Source organism: Chiloscyllium plagiosum, chromosome 4 (genome assembly GCF_004010195.1).
Source record: "Chiloscyllium plagiosum isolate BGI_BamShark_2017 chromosome 4, ASM401019v2, whole genome shotgun sequence".
Lineage (NCBI taxonomy): Eukaryota > Metazoa > Chordata > Chondrichthyes > Orectolobiformes > Hemiscylliidae > Chiloscyllium > Chiloscyllium plagiosum.
In genome coordinates, this window is record NC_057713.1 from 37621175 (window position 1) to 37645386 (window position 24212).

The 24212-nt window shown below is 40.9% G+C and overlaps 1 protein-coding gene across 1 annotated transcript in view; it reads right to left on the bottom strand.

Moving 5' to 3' along the window:
* LOC122548963 (KAT8 regulatory NSL complex subunit 1-like) overlaps positions 1-24212 on the bottom strand; it is a 202363-nt gene that overhangs the window by 149997 nt on the left and 28154 nt on the right. The window contains exon 3 of the mRNA XM_043687998.1: positions 18412-20781. Within this exon, the coding sequence (XP_043543933.1) occupies positions 18412-20216 (1805 nt within the window). The 5' untranslated portion in view covers positions 20217-20781. The remainder of the gene's footprint in view (positions 1-18411; positions 20782-24212) is intronic.

The following is a 24212-nucleotide window of genomic DNA, read 5'->3' on the forward strand; positions in this document are numbered from 1 at the left end:
AGAAAACTGGAAGGAGACCACAGGCAGAGGATCAGAAAAGATCCAGGAAGTGAAATGCTACTGTTTACAGGATCCATCCAAGTAAGGCTGATAACACTTATGAAGTTGAAGGTGTTCACTGTACTTTTGAGAGAGAGAGAAAGAGAGAGAGAGAGAGAGAGAGAGAGAGAGAGAGAGAGAGAGAGAGAGAGAGAGAGAGAAAAAAGGCTGTTTTGTATTCAGGGCTTACAAGCACCTGTCATGTGTCTGACCAGCAGTCTGAGTGTACTGGAAAATTGAAAAGATGTAACATTAGGCTGTAAATTGGATACCTCAGTTATTTTGACCACCTTTTGAATCTAACCAGTTTAAATTATGCCCGAGGATACGAAAATCCAATCAAATTTGAATGTGTTGTTTTTGACAACATCAAACCAATAAGACGATCTGATGTTTCAAGTATAAAGAAGTTGACAGTTAGCCAGAGAGAGCGATCAACTGTCATTGCCAGAGTAATGGTGAGGAAAACACGATCAAAAGGGAGGTTTTTCAGACGAAACATCTTTGTAGCACAAGACCGAAGATGACCAAGGGAGATCTCCAGACAGAGAAAGGAAGACACTGGAGATGACCGCCATTGTCTGGTTTTGAAATTGAAGTTGATGTAATTTTAATATGGGTAGTTTTTAGAACAGTATATTGTGATAAAAGTTGGAGGTAGATAACAAACCTTTAAGAAAAAGGAGGCTTAGAGTTTAAGTACTTGTTGTTTAATGTTCACTTTCAGAGTTAAAGAGTAAAATTGATATTCTTCCCTAAATAGTGGAAGTTGGGAGTTCTCCGTCACTCATACTTTAACAGAATAAGAGACGAGGTGAGCTTTTCTGGGTGTTTTGTTTACTTAGCAGAGGAGTTCACCACCGTGTCGTAACAACTGTTAATGGCCCATTCTATCACTTTGTTAACAATCAAGAGTGGTCCAAGAGGGAATTAATTGCCAAGTTGGATTTGTGGTGCTCTTTCTGGAGAAGACATATCTGGTCAATTTCCCACAACGTTCTGGAGATATTAGTGTTGTGGCTGCAATGGAATGCCTTTACGAGGGTTGCAGCAAGTTCCTTTGTATAAATCTTCACAACTATTGCTGGAATACTGTCGGGGCTCATAACTTTTGCACTTTCCAGTGCCTTCAGACATTTCTTTTGATCATAAGGAGTAAATTGATTTGGCTGAATAATATCTCAACTGTGATACAGGGACCTCTGGAGCAGGCCAAGATGGATCAACTTGGCTCTTTTGGCTGAAGATGCAAACATTTCAGACTTAACTTTTGCACTAACGTGCTGGGCTCTCCAAGCATTGAGGACAGTGATATTTGCACAGCTGCCTCATCCAATGAGCTGTGTAAATGTCCACCATCATTCATGGTCAGAAATGACTGGAATACAGAGCTTGTGTGTGAGATGCTGGTTGCCTGCCTATAAGCTGTTGCTTGGCATGTAAGTAGTCCTGTATTGTACCTTTTCAAGGTTGCCTTCTCATTTTAAGTCTTGCCTGATGCTGCCTCTGACTTGCCCTCAAGCACTCTTCATTGATCATTGCGATAGCTGAGGAGCAAGGTTCAATCCTTGCTATGACAATATCATGCATTCACAGAATCCCTACAGTGTGAAAGCAGGCCATTCAGCCATCAAGTCCACAAAGACCCTCTAAAGAACATCCCACTCACATCCACCCTGTGACATGTCCCATTGCTAACCCATCTAAGCCTGCACATCTTTGGACACTATGGTCAATTTAGCATGGCCAATCCACCTAACCTGCACATCTTTGGACTGTGGGAGGAAACCGGAGGACCGGGAAGAAACCCCCACAGACATGGGAAGAATGTGCAAATTCCACACACAGGCAAGGATGGAATCAAACGCGAGACCCAAGCGCAATCAGGCAGCAGTGTTAACCACTAAACCACCGTGCTACCCATGTTGCATCTAAGTCACTGAAAAATGCCCTGTCTATTTCTGTTCTTTGCTATACAGTATTCAACCAAACCCCACAAGTACTAATTTATAAATCCTTTTGTGTGGCACACAATACTTTTTGAAAATACAAATACACTATATTGGTTGGATTCCCTGACACGAATCTGATTAGTTACACAATCAAAACACAATTAATGAAATTTGGTAACTGTTTCTCCCCCGCCCCATAAGTCCACTTAACCATGTTATAATTGGAGTGCCCTATTATGACATCCCAAATCATAAATGTGACCATTTTTCCACCCACAAACTCTAGTTAATTCTCCTTCTGCTTAAACAATAGGCTTGATTTGCTACCTTCCAATCCAAAGAAACTGTTTTACCACTAATCAAAAAAATCAAATCAATGCATTCACTATCTCTGTCATCAACTCTTTTCAGATCAGATTTGTTGCTATTTAGGTCCATTAATTTCTCCAATGTTTTCTTCACTTAGACTGACTTCTTCAATTTCCTCACTTTCTAAAATCCATGATTCCCCACAACTTCAACATTTTTCTGCCTTTTAACATCCAGACAGATACAAAGTATTTGTTATTGTGCCTGGCATTTCCTTACTCCACATATTCTCTTCCTACTTAGATTAATGTACACAATTTGGACTACTTATATTTTTTGCTATCTACTCTCATACTGTTTCTTCAAATTCATGGCTCTCCTTTGCAGAATTTTAAAATCTTTCTGATGTTTCCCACAACATAAAAAGCCTTTTCCATTATTTCTTTGTCAGCCACAGTTGGATCACAGAGAGTCTTCTTTTATGGCTTAACTGTTACACTTTCATTGAAATTTATGTTTTCATTATTTAAATGCTAGTCATTGCTTCTCTACTGATAAGCCTTTTCATGTAATTTCCAAATCTTCTGGAGCCAGCTCACCTCTCCTGCTTATGCACTTTGTATTTAAGACTCTAGTTTCAGACTTCACAAAAAAGATTTTCAAATCCAATCTAAGATTATAGCATATTATGGTCATTCTTCCATGAAGGTTCCTTTATTACTGTTGGTTAATTAACCTTTACTCACGGAACAATGCAGGCTCCGAAACAGTCTCGTCCATGAGTTGGTTCCCTGACATCTTGGCCCACAATCCATATATACCATCAACTCATCCTTCAAACTATTGCTGCAAACCTGATCTGCCCAGTCTATATGAATCTTAATTCTCTTGTGATCATCGTACTAGTGTAACTTATTGCACATACCTCTATTTTCTTGGTTTAGCTTCCTCCTGCACACTATGACTGCAAATACTTCTTGGGAGACCTTTAAACAACTCTACCCAATGTTTGCTGCACCTTGACGTCTATTAAATAAATTTACTTAATTCTAATCAATTCTTCTCATAATTTCTCTCTATATTCCATTTTTATTGTCAATACTACATTTCCTACTTTGTCAGACCTCTTCTAAAATTAAAAATTGTACAGTATTTAGTGCTTAATCTTGCTCTGTGTAACCATGACTCCACAACTGCAATGAGATGAAAGCTATTATTGTAATTTGTACTATTAACTTTGTTGGGAAACTCAGAAGGCAGACACAGTGCCTCAGCTTAGACTTCCTCCAAGTTTCCCAAAACTGTCACTTCAGTCACTATTGCCCTGTTACCTTGGCCCTAATTATTCTCACACACAATCTTGGGCGATTATCTGGAACATAAATTCCATCTAAGACCTGCTTTGAAGTGTAATGGTAGTAGTTACCATAGTCCCAGAGGACCGTAGGCCTGCCCTCAGAGAGATGACTGGTGGTGAGTTTAACCTGAGGGTCATCACGCATCAGAAGAGAGAGGTCGACATCAGCCAATGTCGGAACCCTGCTCTGTTGGCACGACTCTATGTGGTAAACCAGCCATCCAGCCAACTGAGCTAACTGACCCCCTTGTAAGATGTAGACTTGATAAACCCATTTTTTCCACTACAATAGTGACTACATTTCACAAGTAATTTACTGACTGCAAAGCATTTTGGGATATGGTGACATTGTTCATGGAGTAAATGCAATATATTTTCATCCATATATAGATCAATTGAGTTACAGGATTCTAAATTTTATGTCTGACATTAAGAAGATTAACTCAAAGGCTCATGTAGACTTTGTCATCAGTTCTGGAACTGAGCTGAATTGAAGCCAATGAATTTAGATTTCATATAGTATCACAAACAATCGACAGCCTGAACAAGATAACAGTAACTTACCACTGCTTGAGCATCTCTACTCATGAACTTGAAATTCAACACTGCTGCGCCTGCTCAAAAAGTTGCTTACAGTATGCAAGAAAGCAGCTGCTGAACAAGAGAAAATTACTGCCTGTATAGAACCTATTGGTGAAGCAAGATTTGGCAAAACATTTAAGTGAGCTTACACAGGAAAACCAGAATGTTTCTGATTTTAAGGAAGAACTGACATGCACGTTTAAACACTTTTGCAAAATATCCCAAGGCAAACTACAACTGCAGAGTAACTTTTGAAATCCAGTTGCTCTTGTTACACATGTAATAGTATATGCTTCGAAACATGCACCTATAGTTAATTATAAATCACTTATAACAGCAGAGGCCAGGCGGCATTTAATCCACTCGTCTCAACCAACTAAAAGGAAAATCCTGTATTGCCCTCAGCATTTGCACAGACCTCTACCCACTTGCTGGAAGGCGCACATGCATAGACGTTAAAGGAGGACATAAACCAGGTGCATTGCTCTTCATATGAGTGGGGTTGTCACTGGACAATCTGGCAGACAGGGTAATAGTGTAATTTAAAATTAATGAACAATTCCAACTAATTAATTAACAAATCTGAAATTCAAAAACTATCTCAGTCATAGTGACGATAAACTATCATTGACTGTCATTTAATAGAAACATCTGGTTCATCATTGTCCTTTAGCAAAGTAATCCTAACCTGGTCTGGCTTATGTGACTCCAGATCTGTAGCACCTAGAGGTCAGCAGAAAATTTCTCATGCTTTTCTGCAAATTGATCACACATGTTATTCAACTACATATTATGAATTGATATGAATTAAGAATTAGTGGCATTATCACTAAACTCAGCTAATGTTCTAGGGACCTGGGTTTGAATCCAGCCACAGCAGATGAGTAATTTGAATTCATTTAAAAATAATCCACAAGAAACAATCTACTGATGACCATGAAAACAATAACGATTGTTGGAAATACTCATCTGGTTTACTCATGCCCTTCAGGGAAGGAAATCTGCCATCCTCACCTGTCTGGCCAACATGTGACTCCAGACCCACAGTAATGTGGTTGATTTTCAAGTGCTCCTGTAATGGTCTAACAGGTCACTCAGTTCAAAGGCAGCGAGGGATAGGCAACAAATGCTGACTAGCCAGCGACGCCCATATCCCATGAGTGAATATTAAAAAAACTCACATCAACTCGAAAGTGAAAGGCCATTCAGATGTAGTGACTCACACAGAAGTGTAAACTAATTCATTATTTTTTTCCATTTGTCTGAAAAGTTGACACTTCAACAATGGTCAGTTAAAAAAGGTAGCGTTAACAGCATCTTGTGCTGGTGAAGTCTTGCAACAACAGCAAATTGAAAACTTACGTTCCCCTTAAAAAACAAACATCAGTACATTTTTTGACTTGGAGAGAGAATTAAATTGAACTACTTTTGTGTATGGAATGAGCTGCCAGAAGATGTGGCAGAGCCTGGTACAATCGCAACATTTTAAAGGCATTTGGATGGGTTATATGAATAGGAAGGGTTTGGAGGGATATGGGCCGGGAGCTGGCAGGTGGGATGAGATTGGGTTGGATATCTGGTCGGCATGGACAGGTTGGACCGAAGGGTCTGTTTCCATGCTATGCATCTCTATGACTCTACTGCCCCAAAAATATTGTCATGGCATTCAAATTAACTTGACTCAGTGGAAAGAACTCACTATGTATGCCCATTAATTCAACATGTAACAACACATCCAATTCCATAGTAATCAAATGCCAATTGACATGCTTGGAACTGATTCTGATCCAATGTGCAGATAGAAACATTCCAGTTAGACACAGCAGTGAAGAACCAAATGCTCAGATTAAGGAATGGCATAATTAGCTGATCAGTGATAGGAGCAACAAGAATGCATCATCAGCACTTAACAAGTCAAACATCACTTTTAGGTGGATTTGAGTATGGCAATGATTTTTGCACACACATTATCTTCTGTGGCAAGTCCTGAAGGAAGTACTATTTCCTCAGAATTACGAGGTCACATTCTGCATGATTACGTAGTAACAATGGGGACAGTAAGATATTGACAAAATGTGGATTATTTGACAAATATCCTTGATTGTACATTTCTTTCTTCGTAGATGCATTTCAAACATAATTGTATACTTCTAAAATCTGGCACAAATCCCAGAACAAAAATAAAGTGAGTTTATTTTGGAGATAAGTTGAATATTCTTGTGGTATTGATAGGAACTTCAATCCTGGAGAAGTGCATTGTGGGGAGCTCATCCTTATCCTCCACACTGAAGATATTCACTTCTCACCTTAATTGTTGCTGAACCAGCTTCCCACATTTCAGATGAGGAATTTTACTAGGTTAGCAATAAACAAAGAACTGCGGATGCTGGAAATCAGATACAAATATAAATTTCCAAAAACACTCAGCCGGTCTGGCAACATCTGTGGAGAGAAAGCAGAATTGATGTTTCGGGCCCAATGACTCTTCTTCAGAATCTCATTAGGTTCATTGGCTTGAGCAGAGCAGTTACCCAGAAGCAACCTGCAGGTAGCTTCTGCAACCAACATGCAACATGAAAAACCTCTTGCCAACAACATTGACAAAAAAGGTCATTCTACAGAAGTAAAATGCCCTAATACTCTAAAGGATCTCAGTAATTAACGGGAATTCTCTCACCCATCTCAAAGAGGATGATCAATATTAAAAAGCTATCCTTTAGAAAGGAGTTCAATTAAAAATACAAAAAAGTCCAATAGGTTCTGCCGTAGAAAGGTATTAATCTCATCTGAAGGTAACTATAGTTCAAGTATAATTTTGAGTCAGACCACAAGGAAAAATACACCCCAGTGGGTTTCACATGCTCCAATATCCCACAAGTTGATTTTTACAGCGAATATGGTGCCACAATATACTGAAAATATGTGCTCGAAAACAAGAGTCAAAAGGTGTGGTGCAGGGAAAGCACAGCCAGTCAGGCAGTATCTGAAGAGCAGAAGAGTAGACGTTTCGAGCAAAGCTCTTCAACAGCTCTTCATTCCTGATGAAGAGCTAATGTTCGAAATGTTGACTCTCCTGCTTCTCAGGTGCTGCCTGACCTGCTGTGCTTTTCTAGCAACACACTTTTTTACTCTGATCTCCAGCATCTGTGGTCTTCACTTTCTCGCTGCTGGAAACAAGGCTTATTATTCCGAGAGGTGTCACAATTGTGAAAACCTAGCTAACCACCAAATAACTCAACTTTACCTAACCGCATAATTCAGGGGAAAAGCTATTTTCATTAATAAAATAACTTTGTATTTTGAACTGTTTTTAACCAAAGGCAAGAAAAGAATTGTTAACTTATAATTCAAATAAACTCTACGTTTTTAAAAAATACCCATACACATGTAAACAGACACCACATAGACAAGACACTGGTATTATGGATGGGGAAGGGGAAAAAAAAATCAGAGAAGTGCCGTTCTGTTACCCATATGGAATAACAGAGTGAGCTGTTTTCTTCTACCTTTCTTCTGGTTCCTTCCAATTCTTGATTCATGATAGTAGACTGTGGGTACATCGATTGTCATTCGTTCACATATTGGTTCAACACCTATTTCCTTTCAACAAAGGAATTTGCAGAGACAGACATTTACAGAAAAATGGTTGAGTTGGAAGAGCTATTAGGAGATTATTTGTTGCTTTTCCATTAGGTACAGAGGGAGAGCACGTGTTCAAAGCTTTTTATTTGCAGGTTGGAAGCTTCTCCCAGTTATCCAAACACAATGCTATAATTAACTGTCCAAGAGTCAATTATGAAGTTTGTGTGGTGCTTTGCCTTCTTGAGCCCGCAACAATTGGTCTTGATTGAAAAACCAATCAAAAGACTGCCTTACCTTATATCTTATGGCCTCTGGGCAAAACTGCTCTCAACACATGAATGGTCCTGATATGTCTGGAATTCTCCCCCACTGCAGACAGAACTCCAGAATGTGTTCCAGTAACTGGCTTGCAAAGTGGCAAACACCTTCTTACAAAGTTTCCTTGGGTTTAAAGAAATTCCTTTCTACATCATTTAGTCCAATTTAAAAAAATGGTCTTCAGAACTGTTCTTATCAAAACTATTCTGAAATGACTTCTTTCACACAAACTTGGAAGACGACCTGATTTATTAAATCTGAAAAGCAATGAAGACTTAATGAATTCAACATCTAAAAAGGGGTTAGTAGAAGTGATCAATCGGAACAAAGTGAAAGTAGGCTCCCTGTCTCTTGTAGATGCAGAGTACCTAACGTAAAGGTCCAGCAAAACCTATGATGAAACTGCATCTAAAATAAGCAAATGGAGGCAAGTGGAATAGTTTGTAGGAACAACTGAAGATAAACATAAGTAAATTGAAAAGTGCTTGTGTGTGCATTTACATATACATACAGGTGACCTGAATATCAAGAGTTTATGGGTTGTAATCCAGAAATTCCAGTTTTCAACTCAACTGCTGAAATTTCAGAATGAGCAATACTAGCTTAAATTGGCAAGATATGCTTTCCAAAAGATGACTTTGAAAAGTTGAAATGGAATTTTCCATATTAAACCACTCACTTGAAAGAATATTGGTGTCCTATGGTTCACCTCAAAATCTCATTCATCCATTGCAGAAGGCTGTAGCAATATTATAATAAAGACCATATGATTTTACATTGTCTGTTTAAAATAATTAAGTATGCCAAGGTGCTTTACAGAAACATGGTAAAAAGTTGAGTTGTACAGAGAGATATTCAGATCCATCATCAAAGCCTGGTCAAAGACCTAGAGTTAAACAGCACCAGAAAGGATGAGAGAAATGTGAAATTGATGCACTGCTTGACTGGAATTCAATGTAAATCAGTGAGCATAAATGGTGGTGAATGAATGAGATCTGGAGCTAAATGTAAAAAAGCAGCAGAATTTTAAATGCACCATCCTCTGACATTGCTGCCACCTAAATCAGACCCCACCACCAAAAAGATATTTCCTTCTCTATCCTCTGTCCACTTTCTGCAGGGACCGCTCAGTCTGAGACTCCTTCAACAATGCAACACTTTCCGCCGACTTCTGCACTACACCTGGTATCTTTCCTTGGAACGACAAGAGATACAATATCTGCCCCGACACTTCCCCTCTCACCTCCATCCAAGGTCCTAAACAATCCTTCCAGATCCGACAGAGATTCACCTGAAGTCATCTAACCTCATCTATTGCGTATGTTGCTTCCAATTGGTCTCCACCATATTGGGTAGACCAAACGCAGGCTCAGGGACTTGCTCGTGGAGCATCTGCACTTTGCACCCATTAAACAACTTAATCTTCCAGATGTCATCCACTTTAATTCCCCCTTCCACTCCCCCCACAATAATCCATCCTTGGCTCATCCACTGTCAGAGTGATGCCTCACAGAATTGGAGGAACAACACCTTATATTTGCCTGGGAAACTAACAGCCCAACGGCTTCAACACAACCTTCACCAGCTTCAAACTCTCCAGCCTTATCTGATGGCTGGCCCCACCCTTCCTCCTCACCTCCTAGACCTGTCCTAACCTGTTTGTCTTCCTACTCACCTATCTGCTCCATTCTTCCCACAATCTAATGACAATAACCCTTATTGCACCCGACTATCACTATCCCACCTGCCCTTCCTAAGCCCCATCCCCCTCCCACTATATATGTCTGGCTTCCACCCCATCTAGTCCTGACAAAGAGTTTCAGCCTGAAACATTGACTTTCCTGCCCCTCAAATGCTACCTGACCTGCTGTGCCTTTCCAGCTTCACATCTACCAAATCAGAATTTTAGATAACTGAAGTTTAAAAAAAGGAGAACAGGAATGGCTTTTTTTGTTGTCCTGGAACAGTTCAATCCAGATGTAACAAAAATACAAGGAAGACTTCAATGGAAGATGATCTGAATCAGACTGAGGCTTTAGTCTATCTAATAATTAAGTTGGAGGACATAAAGATATTAGATAGCAGTGTGACAATTTAAAGGTCGTGAAGGGTTGAGAGGAAAGCTGGTAAGGGGAGCAACTACGAGCTACCTACATGTGGAAACTGATGTTGCATTTTCTTCAATAATGCCACTGAAATGCATCATACCAATGAAATTACACAACAGAAGGAAACCATGAAGAGATCATTGAAGTGGGGGTAGAAATGGGGCACAGAGGTATGACGAAAGAAAATGAAGAGGAGTGATTTCAGATGATTGTCCAGTTCCCATGAGGATTAAAAAAAAACAGAACCAGGAGTGTCATCCCTGACAGTGAAGTGGCAGTGAATGAGGAATGAGGATGAGGATCAAAGTCTATTGGCAGGGTCAAGCAGGATAAACATAGATAGCCAACCTTTATCACAGTTACAAAGGTGCCATTAGTACTTTTGACCAGGCACTGCACATTTCACAAAAAAAAATTAACATGCATTCTTCCATTAAACTGAGCTCGAGAGAACCAGTGTGCTCGATTCTTGTCCTCTTCACTGCTCCTGGCAAACAATGAATTCTCATTTTGTCAGAACTTAACACTAATAAAACTGACTTGACAAGAATGGTTCCAGCAATATGAAACTATGGTTATGTGACATATTGAAGAAACTGGATTGCTTGCCTTAGAAAGATGAAGGCTGAGAGGAGATTTTATAGGGTCTTCAAAATCATGAGCCGGCGAGAGAGAGTAGATAGGGAGAAGCTGTTCCCCCTCATAAAAGGAGAAAGAACAAGGTGGCATAGAATTCAAGTGATGTGTAAAATAAGCAAGGGAAATGCAATTGTTTCCACAAAGCGAGTAGTTAGGGTTCGTGTTGGATTCAGGTTCAATTGAGGCAATCCAGAGGACATTTGATGATTTGGATAGAAATCCGCTGCAGGGATTTGGGAAAAAAAGCAGGAGATTGGCACCAAGTAACAGAACCAGTGCAAACACAATGGGCTGAATGACCCTTTCTGCGCCACAACACTTCTGCAAACTTGATCCAAAACTCATTACCTCCTTCAGTTTCCCCTCCCTCTGACAACATTTGAGTTTAAAACATGAGCATCTTTTGACCACATTTGCATAACTTACCTAACTTTACACCCTTTAAATCCTGTGATCTCAATCAACAAATCAGATTATGCTTCAGTTGTACAGGGTATTGGATGAGACCACATCTTGAGTACATTTGCAGTGGTGCTGTCTTTCCTTAGGAATATAAATGTATTGAAAACAGTTTACTCGCTTGATCTTGGAATGGGTAGCTCTTGAACTGAGTAGGATGTCTTCTTTCCATTGCATTTTATAAGACTTGTCTGAAGTATAGAAGATCCTGAACCTTGACAAAGTAGACATGGAAAAGATGTTTCCCCTTGTGGGTCAGTCCAAACGCAGGGGGCACGGTTTTAAAATTCAGACTTGCCCATTCAAGATAGAGATAAGAAGTTATTTTTTTCTCTCAGAGGGCTAAGTGACTTTGGAACACTCTGCCTCTGGTTACTGAATACTTATAAGACAGAGGGCTAAAAATTGTTAGGCAAGAGAATCAAAGTTTAAGATGGACAGATGGGGATGTGCGACTCAAAAAACAAAAAGATGCCACATTTGCCACGAAAATACAGAGGAGGCTCCAAGGGTTAAATGGCCTACTTCCATTACTACTTCATAGGTTTGTATTAACTGGTCAGTGATCTTATTGCTATTAGTGGGACCTTCCTGTATGCAAATTAACATCATTTTACTACTGTGATGGCATCTGTTAGTCTCGCAAGACCATCAGTTTACTACACCAACAGCTAAATGTACAGCTTTCAAAGTTATGTGGCCCTAAATGCTGAAGATATGTTTCAAGCACCAAATAAATTCAAGTCTGGTCTGTTTGGAGACTTGAATTTCTCAAACTCCCATTTTCTGAATGTCCAAATGACCTATTCACTTTCCTTCCCAAACAGCACAATGGTCCCTCTCCCTTAATTGGGCAAGAAGGGAATTATTTCAAATGGCTTCCATTTGCTCAATGTGACATGTGGGATGATTTGAAATCCACTTATTCAAACAAAGAAATTGTAATGAAGGAAAATGGCTAATTTGATTGTAACCAAAAAAAAATCCACATTCCAGCCTACCTGGATGACTTGCCACCATCTTGTTTACCAGGAAATACACTTCATTTTGGGGTCTTGAGTGGGCAAACCATTATCTTTATGCAGGTTCCCAGTTCTCAATTCTCCCATAACAGGAACTAACTTCTCCATATCTACCTACTCAAGACCCTTCAGGATTTAAAAGTTTCAATTAAGTTGCCTCATATTGTTCGAAACTCAAATTGAACAAACCTAGCCTGTCCAACCTTTCTTCGGAAAGATAACCCACTCAGTCCAGATATATTCTGATAAACATGCTCTTAACTGCTTGCAACACATTTACATCCCTCCTTAAATAAGTTAACCAATTCAATATTCCAGAGGTAGTTTTATCAGTGCCCTGCATAATGAAGCATATCCTCCATGATTTTGTATTCAATTCTCCTTGCAATAAATGATACATTTGTGTTAGCTTTCTTAACTGCCTGCTGCACATACATGCTAACCATCTCTGACTCCAGAAATACAAATCCCTTCACAATCCCTCATCATTTTGATTGTTTTATCCTTATTCTTCTTGCCAAACTAATCAACTGAATATTTTCCCACACTATACTCCATTTGTTACATAGTTGTCTACTCACTTAACCCATCACGGTGACTCAGTGGTAAGCACCGCTGCCTCATCGCAGCAAGGACCTGGGGTTTGATTCCAGTCTTGTGTGACTGTCTATGTACAGTTTGCACATTCTCCCCATGTCTGTGTGGGTTTCCTCCAAGTGATCCGGTTTCCTCCTACAGTACAAAGCTGTGCAGGTGAGGTGGATTGGTCAAGCTAAATTGCCCATAGCATCCAGGGATGCGCAGGCTAGGTGGATTAGCCCTGCGAAATGCAGGAATAGGATAGGGCAGTGGCTTTGGGTGGGATGCTCTTGGGAGGGCCTGCTTCTACCCAGTGTAGGATTTCTATGATACTTCTCCGGTCTGAAGTTTATTGTCTTGTTCCAACTAACTTGTTTATCCTTTTGCTGTCAGTAAATTTGACAACAATCATTTTGTCCTTACATTTAAGCTAATTTTATGAGTTGTAAACAACTAGGGTCCTGGCACCAATCCCTATGACACACCATTTGTTACAGTTTGCCGATCTGAAATTCATGCTATTCTCTGCTTGAGAGCCAGTTAATCTTCTTTCTACTCTCGACAACATAAGCTTTTATTTTCCACAATAGCCTTTCATATATTTCATCAAATGCCTTCTCGAAGTCCAAGGACAAACCACCCATGCAAGTTTGCCCTTATTAACAGCACAAAGAACTCCAATAGATTGGCTAAACAATTCCCTTTCACAAAATCTTGTTGACTCTGCCTGATTACCTTGAACTCATGGAACTGACCAGCTAAAAATTCTTTAACATTAACTGCTAAAACTTTCCTGGGACAGGCATAAAACTAACTGGTCTGTAATGTCCTGTTTTCCTGTCTCACTCCCATTTTGAGTGAAGGAGTTTCATTTGCCATCTTCATATCTACTAGGACTTTCCCCAAACCTTTTAGAAAATCAAAACCAATACATCAACTGTCTCATTAGACATCAGTAAGACCTGAAGACAAGTGGTATCTGTACCGTTCAGACAGTCCACATCTGAACAATGCTGGGGCTGGAGTTCTTGCAAGCTATAGTACGAGGGAAATAGATCTGAAACAAGATAGTGGAGAAAAGACAAGACATTTGGTACAATGTGGTCCACTGAAAAAGAGAGACAAGGCAAAAGATATTAATACAGGAAATGGTCAACAGATGGTAACAGGAAGGGACGGGGATTACAAATCTGAAAGTAAACCAACAGCTATGCCTTGAATTTGCAAAAAGGACAAAAGTCAACACTAGCTGAACAAACAAAACATTTGAAAAATCCAAATGAAGCGACAGTACAAACAGAAATAAATATGATCTGTAGCCAGTTTGGAGACATGGATACAGAATGACATGAACTGGCACCTTATTATTGAAAGGTACGGGATAGTTAGCAAAGACCCTAAGCTAGAGGGAGTGACTGTGATATTAGCACAATAGAGATGGATAACCTCAGTTCACAAAATCAGGATGTAGAAATGGTTTGGGCAGAGGGGGGGGTCAAGTTGCTTGTGGGAATGGTGTTCAAGTCTCCTTAACAATCATCACAAGGGAGTGCATAAAGGAAGAAATAATGGGAGCAGAATATTTTTACCGATATATCAACTGGAAATGTCAGGTGGGCAAAGGTGGCATAGATGAAGAGTTCATGGAATGATTTCCTCAGTTTTTCAGAACAGCATGCTCTGGAGCCAACCAGAGGCTGGGCTATGCTGGATCTAGTTTTAGACAACAGGATTGGTTGAATTAATGATTTCACAATAAAATTGGCTGAACATAGCACTGACCATAATTTTCTTGAATTCTCCATTATTTGACAGAGAAAGGAGTGGGTAAGAGACAATATTTTTATGAATGTAAATAAGGTCCATTATGTGGACACAAAAGCAGAGCTGGCTAAAATGAATTGGCAAACTCACCAGAGATCCTCAAAAAGCTCCTTCTAAACTCAACTATTTCCTTTGGAGAACAGAAACACATCTCTGCACGGTGACTCCATGGTTAACACTGCTGCTGCACAATGTCAGGAACCCAGGTTCAATTCCAGACTTGGACGACTGTCTGTGTGGAGTTTGCACACTCTTCCTGTGATGACCTGAGTTTCCTCTGGGTGCTCCAGTTTCCTCCCACAGCCCAAAGAGATGCAGGTTAGGTGGATTAGCCATGGAAAATGCAAAGTTATAGGGATAGAGGAGTGTAGGTGGGCTATGGGAGGGATGCGGTTTGGAGGGTTGGTGTGGACTTGGGCTAAATGGCCTGCTTCCACACTGTAGGGATTCTATGATTCTAGGACTCTCTTGTACAGGATGCTGTGGGGCCACTTTTGAAGTATCATGAATAGTCCTGGTCATCCAGCTATAGGAAGTATATTATTAAATTAGAGTGTGTGCAGAAAAAATTTACAACAAAGTTACTAGGATTGCAGAGTTTGAGTTATAAAGGAGAAGTTCAATAAGCTGGGACTTCTTTCATTGTAGCGTAGGAGGTTGAGGGGTGACCATGCACAGGTTTATAAAGTCGTAAAAAAAAAGGTGCTTTCACTACATCTGGGGACTTCAAAACTAGCGGGCATAATTTTAAGGTGAGAGGACAAAGACTTAAGATCTGAAGGGCTTTATCACAGAGGGTGGTGCACATTTGGAATGAACTACTACAGCGAGTAGTGGATGCAGATACAGTAACAACATTTAAAAGAAATTTGGACAGGTATAAGAGGAGGAAAGATTTCGAGGGATATGGGCCAAATGCTGGCAAATGGCACTAGCTTAATTTGGGAAACTTGGTCAGCATGGAAGAGTTGGATTGGAGGGTCTGTTTCCATGCTCTTGGTCTTTATCGAAAAGGACAAGGGCAGCAGATACACTGCAACACTATTACCGCCACATTCCTTGCCAAACCACTCATCATCCTGACTTGGAAACATAACAACAATCCTTCATCATCACTGGGTCAAAATCCATACAGGCATTCTGGGTCTACCGACAGCACATGGACTGAAGACGTTAAAGAAGCAGCTCACCCCCTCCTGCACAAGGGAAACTAAGGATGGGTAATAAATGCTGGCCAGCTAGTGTCACCCATGTCCCACAAGTGAATAAAAAATATTGTCCCTAAGAGAACGACAGGCAGAGTTGACACAATCGTAAAAATATATCAATACATTGAGTCCATGGACAAAACTGTGGCTTAAATATAGTCAATTGCAAGGTCAAACAGTACTTTCGAATGGAGAAAAGATCAAAGCAGTGGAGGTGCAAAAAGACTTCAGAGTTCAGACACAGATCATTAAAATGTCATGAGCAAGTATAGAAAATAATCAACAACATAATAGAATGTTGGTCTTGATGTTTAATATACCAGAATACACGAAGTCTTGATTCAGGAACGGCCTAAATAAACCCCAGCATTCAGGTCACCAGACTTTGTAATGACAGAGAAATTTATCAGAATGACACCTATTCTTCAGGAATAAATTTCGAGGGAAGCTGCAAACCCTGGATTAAATAATTAAGGATGATGCCATTAAAACTTTGAATATATCAAATCAAACAGATAAGGTGAGCACAAAAAAACCTATTTCTTCTCATTGCAAAGTGTAACACAAGGGAGCAGAGTCAGAATTTAGGGGCCTTTCAGGAATCTAATTAGCAAAGGGGCAAAAGGTGATACAACTTCAGAACTTGCTTCCACATTGTCATAATTGCCTATAACACTTTATATCTGGCACACAAGCAATCAGCTGACTCTTGCACATGGAATTTTGGGGTGGGGTCTTTTCAGTTAAGCAGAAAGAGCCAGCATAGATCATGACATGTTATGTCTGACAAATCTCAGTGATTTTTTTTTGAAGAGGTGACTACAGTAGTGGACAGGAGAATGTATATGAATTTTGCTTATGTGGACTTCTAGAAGGCACTTGATAAAGCCCAACATAAAGGACTGTTATCGAAGGTAGAAGACCAAGTTACTGACATAGCTGGGAAATTGGTTGAGCGGCAGGTGACAGAAAGTAGGGATAATGGATAGGTACTCAAATTGGCAGGATGTGAATCATGAACTTGGGGCTCGCTATTGCTGGTCCAATAACATTAACACCACAGCACTGCCTTCCCTTGAATCAAGTTTATATTAACAACCAAAACAGAAATTGCGAGAAAAGCTCAGTAGGTCTGGCAGCATCTGTGAAAAGCAATCAGAATTAACGTTTCGGGTCCAGGGACCCTTCCTCATATTAAACCAACAGATCTCTTAATGAGGATAAAGGGGAAAAGCAATTATGGTCATTTACAGTGTAAAAGAAAAAAAAAGGTAGAAATCTTGAAATACAGGAATCCACATAAGTAATAGTTACTGATTTAAGACCACAACCAAATCTTGGCCATGGATACAATGCTAAAACAGATGAATTGCATGTGGTTCCATATACTAGACCTATGATTTTCATCATAATTGAGTTGGCACACAAAATACTGAATAATAGGGTACAGCAGCATTCATTTAATAAATTTAATGAGAAAGACAACTGACCCTGATAATGTTATCACAGATACCAACATGAACCACTTCGGTTTCCACGGTGAACAGAATTTGGGGACATTTTTACACAAGCAAGCAAGGATCACAACACATCCAAGCAATCTGGATTTCTACAAGCTGACTCAGGATGATACTGGTCAAAACTGAAGCACCAACTGAAGCACATAATGAGACTAAAACCTAGACGAAAACCTGAAGACTAACAATGGCTATAAAAACTGCTTTGCTCTGATTGCCATCTGTACGAAACAGAACAGAACTAACGGCTATGGTCACAATTAATGAGTTTAAGCTTGAGCGACTGATTCACACTGTAGTTCCTTGCATTTTCAATTTAGACTTAGTGAAAGTATTTTATGCACACAATAGGGTTTATGGTTAAAATTTAAGACAATTCATCATAGCAACAAAACAGACAGGCAAATCTGAGCATCTGAATGTCAAGTTAAACAGTAGCTTTCCTCTGTTGGCATGAATAATAAACCCTCAAACATGTTGCTGAACCATCATAAAAACATGTATAAACATGCAGATTGTTTTGTAGATAGCAACAGAATGTAATGACCCCTGACTGACAAGACATGCTGCAGAGCTCTCTATTACTTCCGCAACCCTAAGAGCAACACTTAACAAGTGGAAGTCAATATGCATGCATCATTCCATTGCAGTGGAGGTGCTCCCACCCACATCGACTGCTGCTGACCTATTAAAATCTCCGTTCACAAGTTAAACAACTACAGCAAATGTCAATCTCATCACAAAACATATTCTCCTATTTACACTACTGCTATGTCATTCCAATCCATGGTGCTAACAACGTACCCTAGATACTTCCACATGTTGAAAGTAATTATATGCGGCAAATATATGTTTATAATATACACGTTTATCAAAGCACCTCGGTTTCTGCAAACTATAACCCCCGATTACTTACAGAACTGCATGCCGATGCTCGAATTTTGCACCACCTGTACCATCCTCTGGATCAGTCTCGCCCCCCGAGCTGCTCTCAGTGGCATCTGAATCGAAAGCCCTCTCCGAAGTCCTGAGTTTTGCAGTCACGCTGGACACCAGTTTCAGCAAACTCTCAGAAACAGCTCGACCTTTCACAAAACTAGAAAAAGTATCCTCACTTGGCGAAGATAGCAAACATTTGCTGCTCCCGCCAGATCGGAGGGAAGAGCTCGGACTGGAATAAGTATCTCCATTACCGCCTTTTGAATCCGTTCTTGGGAAACTTCTCAACAATGAAGAACCAACCAGCAGGTCGTTGTTCCCGTGAAAAGTGCTTCTATGTTTATTATTACTGCTATTAAGAAATGTTTCAGTGAAAGAGGAAGAGAACTGTTTTAAACTGTGTTCCACCAAACCCGCCAGCTGCTGCTGGGCATGGCGCTCTACCTGTTTAGCTTGTACTACCTGCAAACGCTTGCACAATCGATGAGCCCTGCTCCTGATCTCAGCTTGTTTACCGATAACTAATAAACTCTGAGCACTCACCTCATCCTGACTAATATTATTATTGCGACTACCATTAGTATTACAATTGACACTATTACAGTTATTGTGGTGGTTAATAATGTCACCGAAAGTACTGTTTATTCTATCGATATGTTTTTTGATGTGATTATCAGTCCCCATACAATTTGGATTTATTTCGCCGTAGCGAGACTTAAGTGAACTTCCCGCGGGCTTGCTGGCATGAAATTCGGATCGACATCCGTAAGCGAGACCGGGGATTTTGGTGCTGCCTTTGGATAGTAGGCCGAGTTCGGGGGTGGCGGTGTTGCTGTTTTTCTGCAGCTGGGAGCAGCGGCTTTTATCCAGATTCCCCATGCCAGACAAAGCCGAGTTCAACGAGATGGCGCCGTTACTCCGCTGAATACCGCAGCCGCTCGACGCTTTGTTGCTGCCGTTCACCAAGCCAGGCTCGCGGCTGAGACAAGGCACTTCTTTGGCCAGGCCGTTGCTGGCAGTGCTAGATATCGCGGCTTTGCCCCTCTTCTTGCCCTCGCCGACTGGAGTAGAGAAAAATCCATCGGAATTCATTCTGTCCTGGCGCTTGCCGCAGAGCCTCGAGGCTTCCCTGTTTAGGCCGAGACCGGGGATTTCCGTAGAACTCACCCCCAGTTCCTGCGGCTCGCCGGCCTGGTGGTGACGATGGTACCGGCGGTGAGGAGAATGGTGAAAGTGGTTGTGATGGTTGTGGTGGTTATAATTATTTATCTCGGGCCCTTTGCCGTCTCCTCCTCGGTCGGCGACCGTGCACCTCTCGCCGCGGTGGTAAGACTGAGACTGGGGCTCGGGGCGCTGCCGTACTCTGGTCGGCCGGGCCAAAAACATAGAGTCCATACAGTCGACCGAGAAATATAAAGGGCCGGCCAGTTTATTATTTTTATTATTGTCCACCCCTTCGTCTAAAGTGCCATTTGTGGCCGAACAGGAAGGTGGCGAGGACGCAGCTGAAGGGGGCGACGACGAAAGCAGCGGCAGTGGTGATGACGACACGGCCAAGTTGAATCCGTGTTGCTGCTGCCGCACTTCGCCAGCGCTTTCACTCACAGCCGGGGAAACCATTCGCTTCAAGCGGCCGGCGGCCATCTTGTTTTTTTTTCCACCTCTTCCCCTCCCCCACCCTCCCATCTGTAACTTACCACCCCTCCCCCAACCAAACCTTCTCAACCGCGCGAGCTTCTCCCCACCCCCACCCTCGCGCTCTCTCTTCCCACCCTCTTCCATCAAAAGATTGCTTCCCCCCCCGCCATCAATTTAAAATGGCGGTGCCTGTTGTGTCCGGAAAAAACGCGCGCACTAGCCATTCCAACGGACAGTCTGGGTCAAAGCAGACAGGCAAAAAAAAATGCACGAGATTTATAACGTAGTCATAGTTATTTCTTGCATCATTAACTTAAAACCGTTTTCTCCCTTTTTCCAACGCTGCTTTATTACCAAAAATACAGAGAAGATATTTCACAATCTTCACCTTAGAGTACTGGTAAAGATTTTTTTTGTTTCATTGCATCAATTTAATTAAAATTGACTTGTGAACATTTAAAAGGCGATGGGAAAATAAGTGTAATTTATAACAAGGTCGCCTACTGCACAATATTTAATAATTACCATCCATAAAATTCACATATTTACACAGAATGAGGCGTATTCAACCCCTATTTATTATGTACGGTGAGGGTAGATCCTGTTTTGAGTAGTTTCCTTCACGGCCCAACGATCAGGCTTTCGGTTAGAGGAACAGAGAACGACATAATGAGAAGTTATCTTTTGTCTGCTGCTGGATCCTTGTAACCTTTTCAATTGACAATAATGAAACTTTATGTCGCATTCCTGCAGCACTTTCTATTAAATTGTATTAGATTATTAAGCTAAATTAGAAGAGGGCAAGATACTTGAGACAATATTTTATAAGAAATAAAAACATTTAAAGTTGATCACCAAAATCGTGAGGGTCCCGAAAAAAGAAAATAGGGAAGCGGGAAAGGAATTAGAAAGATTAGGCAACTGAAAACGCGACCATAAATGATAGATTATTAAATGGGGAATGCTCACAAGGTCAGAACTGAACGAATGCAGATGGCCCGAAGGAAAGAAGCCAGTTCAAAAATAGGCAAATTATAGACAGTTGTACGATTTCAAAACAAATATTGGAACCTTTATGAATCTAATCATCCTTTGATAATCCCATTCCTCTCTTCACCTCTACCGACCGTGGTTAAGTGTGAATTAATGCAGTTTGAATGACTAAACTGACTTAAAGTACAATGCCTTATTGCAGTTCGAAGTGGTCTGCCCCTTATTCTGAGACTGTCCTCTGAGACTGTCCACTGATCTTAGATATCCCAACTAGGAAAAATGTTCTTCCTGCTTCTACCTTATCAATCCCCATGAAAGCTTGAACATGACCACCAATAAGTCTTCCAGAGAAATCAGAGGGCCACTTTATCTAATCTTTCCTAGGAGGATAAGTTCCTCCATCCCAAAATTAGTTTGGTGAACCTCAATTGCACTCCCTGTGCAGCACACTTCTCTTGGGTACAGAGACCTTAACCACAATACTGGGGTGGTCTTTCCCCAAGGCTTTAGAAAATTGCAGGAAGACATCTCAACACCTGCAATCATGTAATAAATATATAATTTACCTACTAGGTTCTTAGCACAGCAGTCACGTACCCCATCTGGGCTATAAGACCTGAGTTCAAGTGCCACGTGCCCCACAAATGTGTCATAATTTGTCCAAACAGTATTGATTAAAGTAACAGGAACAGATGGACAATTTTCAAGACTTTTATGACAAAATAATAGTATCCGACATCTTGCTCAGAAGATTCAGCTTAAAGTCCCAACAGCGACTGAAATATGTCCTACAGTCCCTATTTTTTTTTCTTTTGTTCAGACCTGTGGTGCATACACAGTAGTGACATCCATAACTAGACATCAGCGTGTCAGCATACAGACTGGTGGACCCTTTGGAGAGCAATGCAACTTACAGGAAAAGTCATATGCATCATGTCGTATCTGAACAGTCTGTTCAAATTTGCCTTAATTGCGCACAGGACCCAAACATTTGGCCACACCCCCACCCCATTCCTTTGAAATTCAACATTTCCCAGTATTTTAACAAATACACTATGTTTTTCTTAGAATGGGTAACCTCTCATTTCTCCACATTGCATTTTGTGTTCCAGCTTTTTGGCCATTCACTTCACCTCTCCAGATCCCTTTAAAAGTATCTTTGCATCCACTTCACAGCTGAGACTTCCACCGAGTTTTGCGTCATCTGCAATCTTGGAATTATTACACTGCATCCTCACAGATAAATCATTGAAACACATTGTGACTAGATGGGACCCGGGCACTGACCCTTGCTGTATTCCACACGTCATAGCATGCCAGCCAGAAAATGATCCCTGTATTCCAATGTTTCTTGTATTTTAACCAGTTCTTGTTCTATGCCATTATATAAATCCCAGGCACTCTATTTTCCGTGTGGGACCTTACCAAATAGCACATCCACCAGTTTTGTTATTTATTCAACTCATTAGATCCCCCAAAAAAGATTCAGGCTTTGCCAAACACGAATGCTAGTGAATAATCTGGCATTCAAACATCTCAATTCTTTTTTAAAGTATGTTCCATAAACTCTGTTCTGGGGCACATTCTTCACTTTGCATTCTTGTCTCTTCCAGCCATATCTGTTTTTTTGACAGACTATCTTCATCTGTTGTCTTGCCATTTACTCAATCTTGCCAAACAGTATCCCTTCCCCCTCCATTTCCCTAATTCTGTCCCAATATAAATTATGCAAAATATTTTCCTCATCTTACCTATGGTGTTGCTGTCGACATGGACTGTGACAATTGGTTCCTCCCTCTTCTCACATCAAATTAGTGATATACTGAAACCTGGCACCAGGCAGGCAACACAGCCTTCTGGTTTCACAGTCTCGGTTGCACAGAATGATGTCATTTGCCCTAACTATTCTGTCCCTTGCTGCCACTAAATTCCTTTCAACTCCTCCTCTTCCCACTGCACCCCAAACACCCCACTCCTAAATGGCTCTGTATCCCATAGTCAAATCAATTTGTTATATCATAGCTGCTCTTGTCATTGGATAATTCTTACTTTCAATGGGTTTGAAATTCTAAGGGCCAAGGCTGCTCCATTGCCATGTTTTTGTTTCACTCTCCTGTCAGACTTACAATTATATCATCATGTCCCTAACCACTGATCAAATCAGACCATAGGATTTATCCTAGGATTGTCTGGGAAGCCAGGGAGGAGATTGCCGAGCCTTTGGCTTTGATCTTTATGTCATAATTGTCGCCAGGAATAGTGCCAGAAGACTGGAGGATAGCAAATGTTGTTCCCTTGTTCAAGAAGGGGAGTAGAGACAACACTGGAAATTATAGTCCTGTGAGCCTTACTTTGGTTGTGGGTAAAGTATTAGAAAGGGTTTATCATGATCTAGATATGAATAAGTTGATTAGGGATAGTCAGAGTTTTGTGAACGGTAGATTTTGCCTCACAAACCCTATTGAGTTATTTGAGAAGGTGACCAAGCAGGTGGATGAGGGTAAAGCGGTTGATGTGGTGTACGGTAAGGCATTTGATAAGGTTCCCCTAAGTGCGCAAAATATGGAGGCATGGGATAGAGGGTGATTTAGCAGTTTGGCGAGCTGAAAGATGACAGAGGATGGTGGTTGATGGGAAATGTTCCTCCTGGAGTTCAGTTTCTAATAGTGTACTGCAGGGATCTGTTTTGGGTCCACTGTCGTTTGTCATCCTTGTTGACAGGGTTGTTAAGCAGGCATAAGGTGTGTTAGCTTTTATTGATAGAGGCACTGAGTTTCAGAACCATGAGATCGTGCTGCAGCTGCAGAAAACTCTGTGCAGCCATACTTGGAATATTGCATACAGTTCTGGTTACCGCATTGTAGGAAGGATGTGGAAGCTTTGGAAAGGGTTCAGAGGAGATTTACTAGGAGGTTGCCTGTTATGGAGGGAAGAGCTGAAAATGTGTTGCTGGAAAAGCGCAGGTCAGGCAACATCCAAGGAACAGGAGAATCGACATTTCGGACATAAGCCCTTCTTCAGGAATGAGGAAAATGTGTCCAGAAGACTAAGATAAAAGGTAGGGAGGAGGGTTGGAAATGCAATAGGTGGAAGGAGGTCAAGGTGAGGGTGATAGGCCGGAGAGGTCAGGAAGAAGATTGCAGGTTA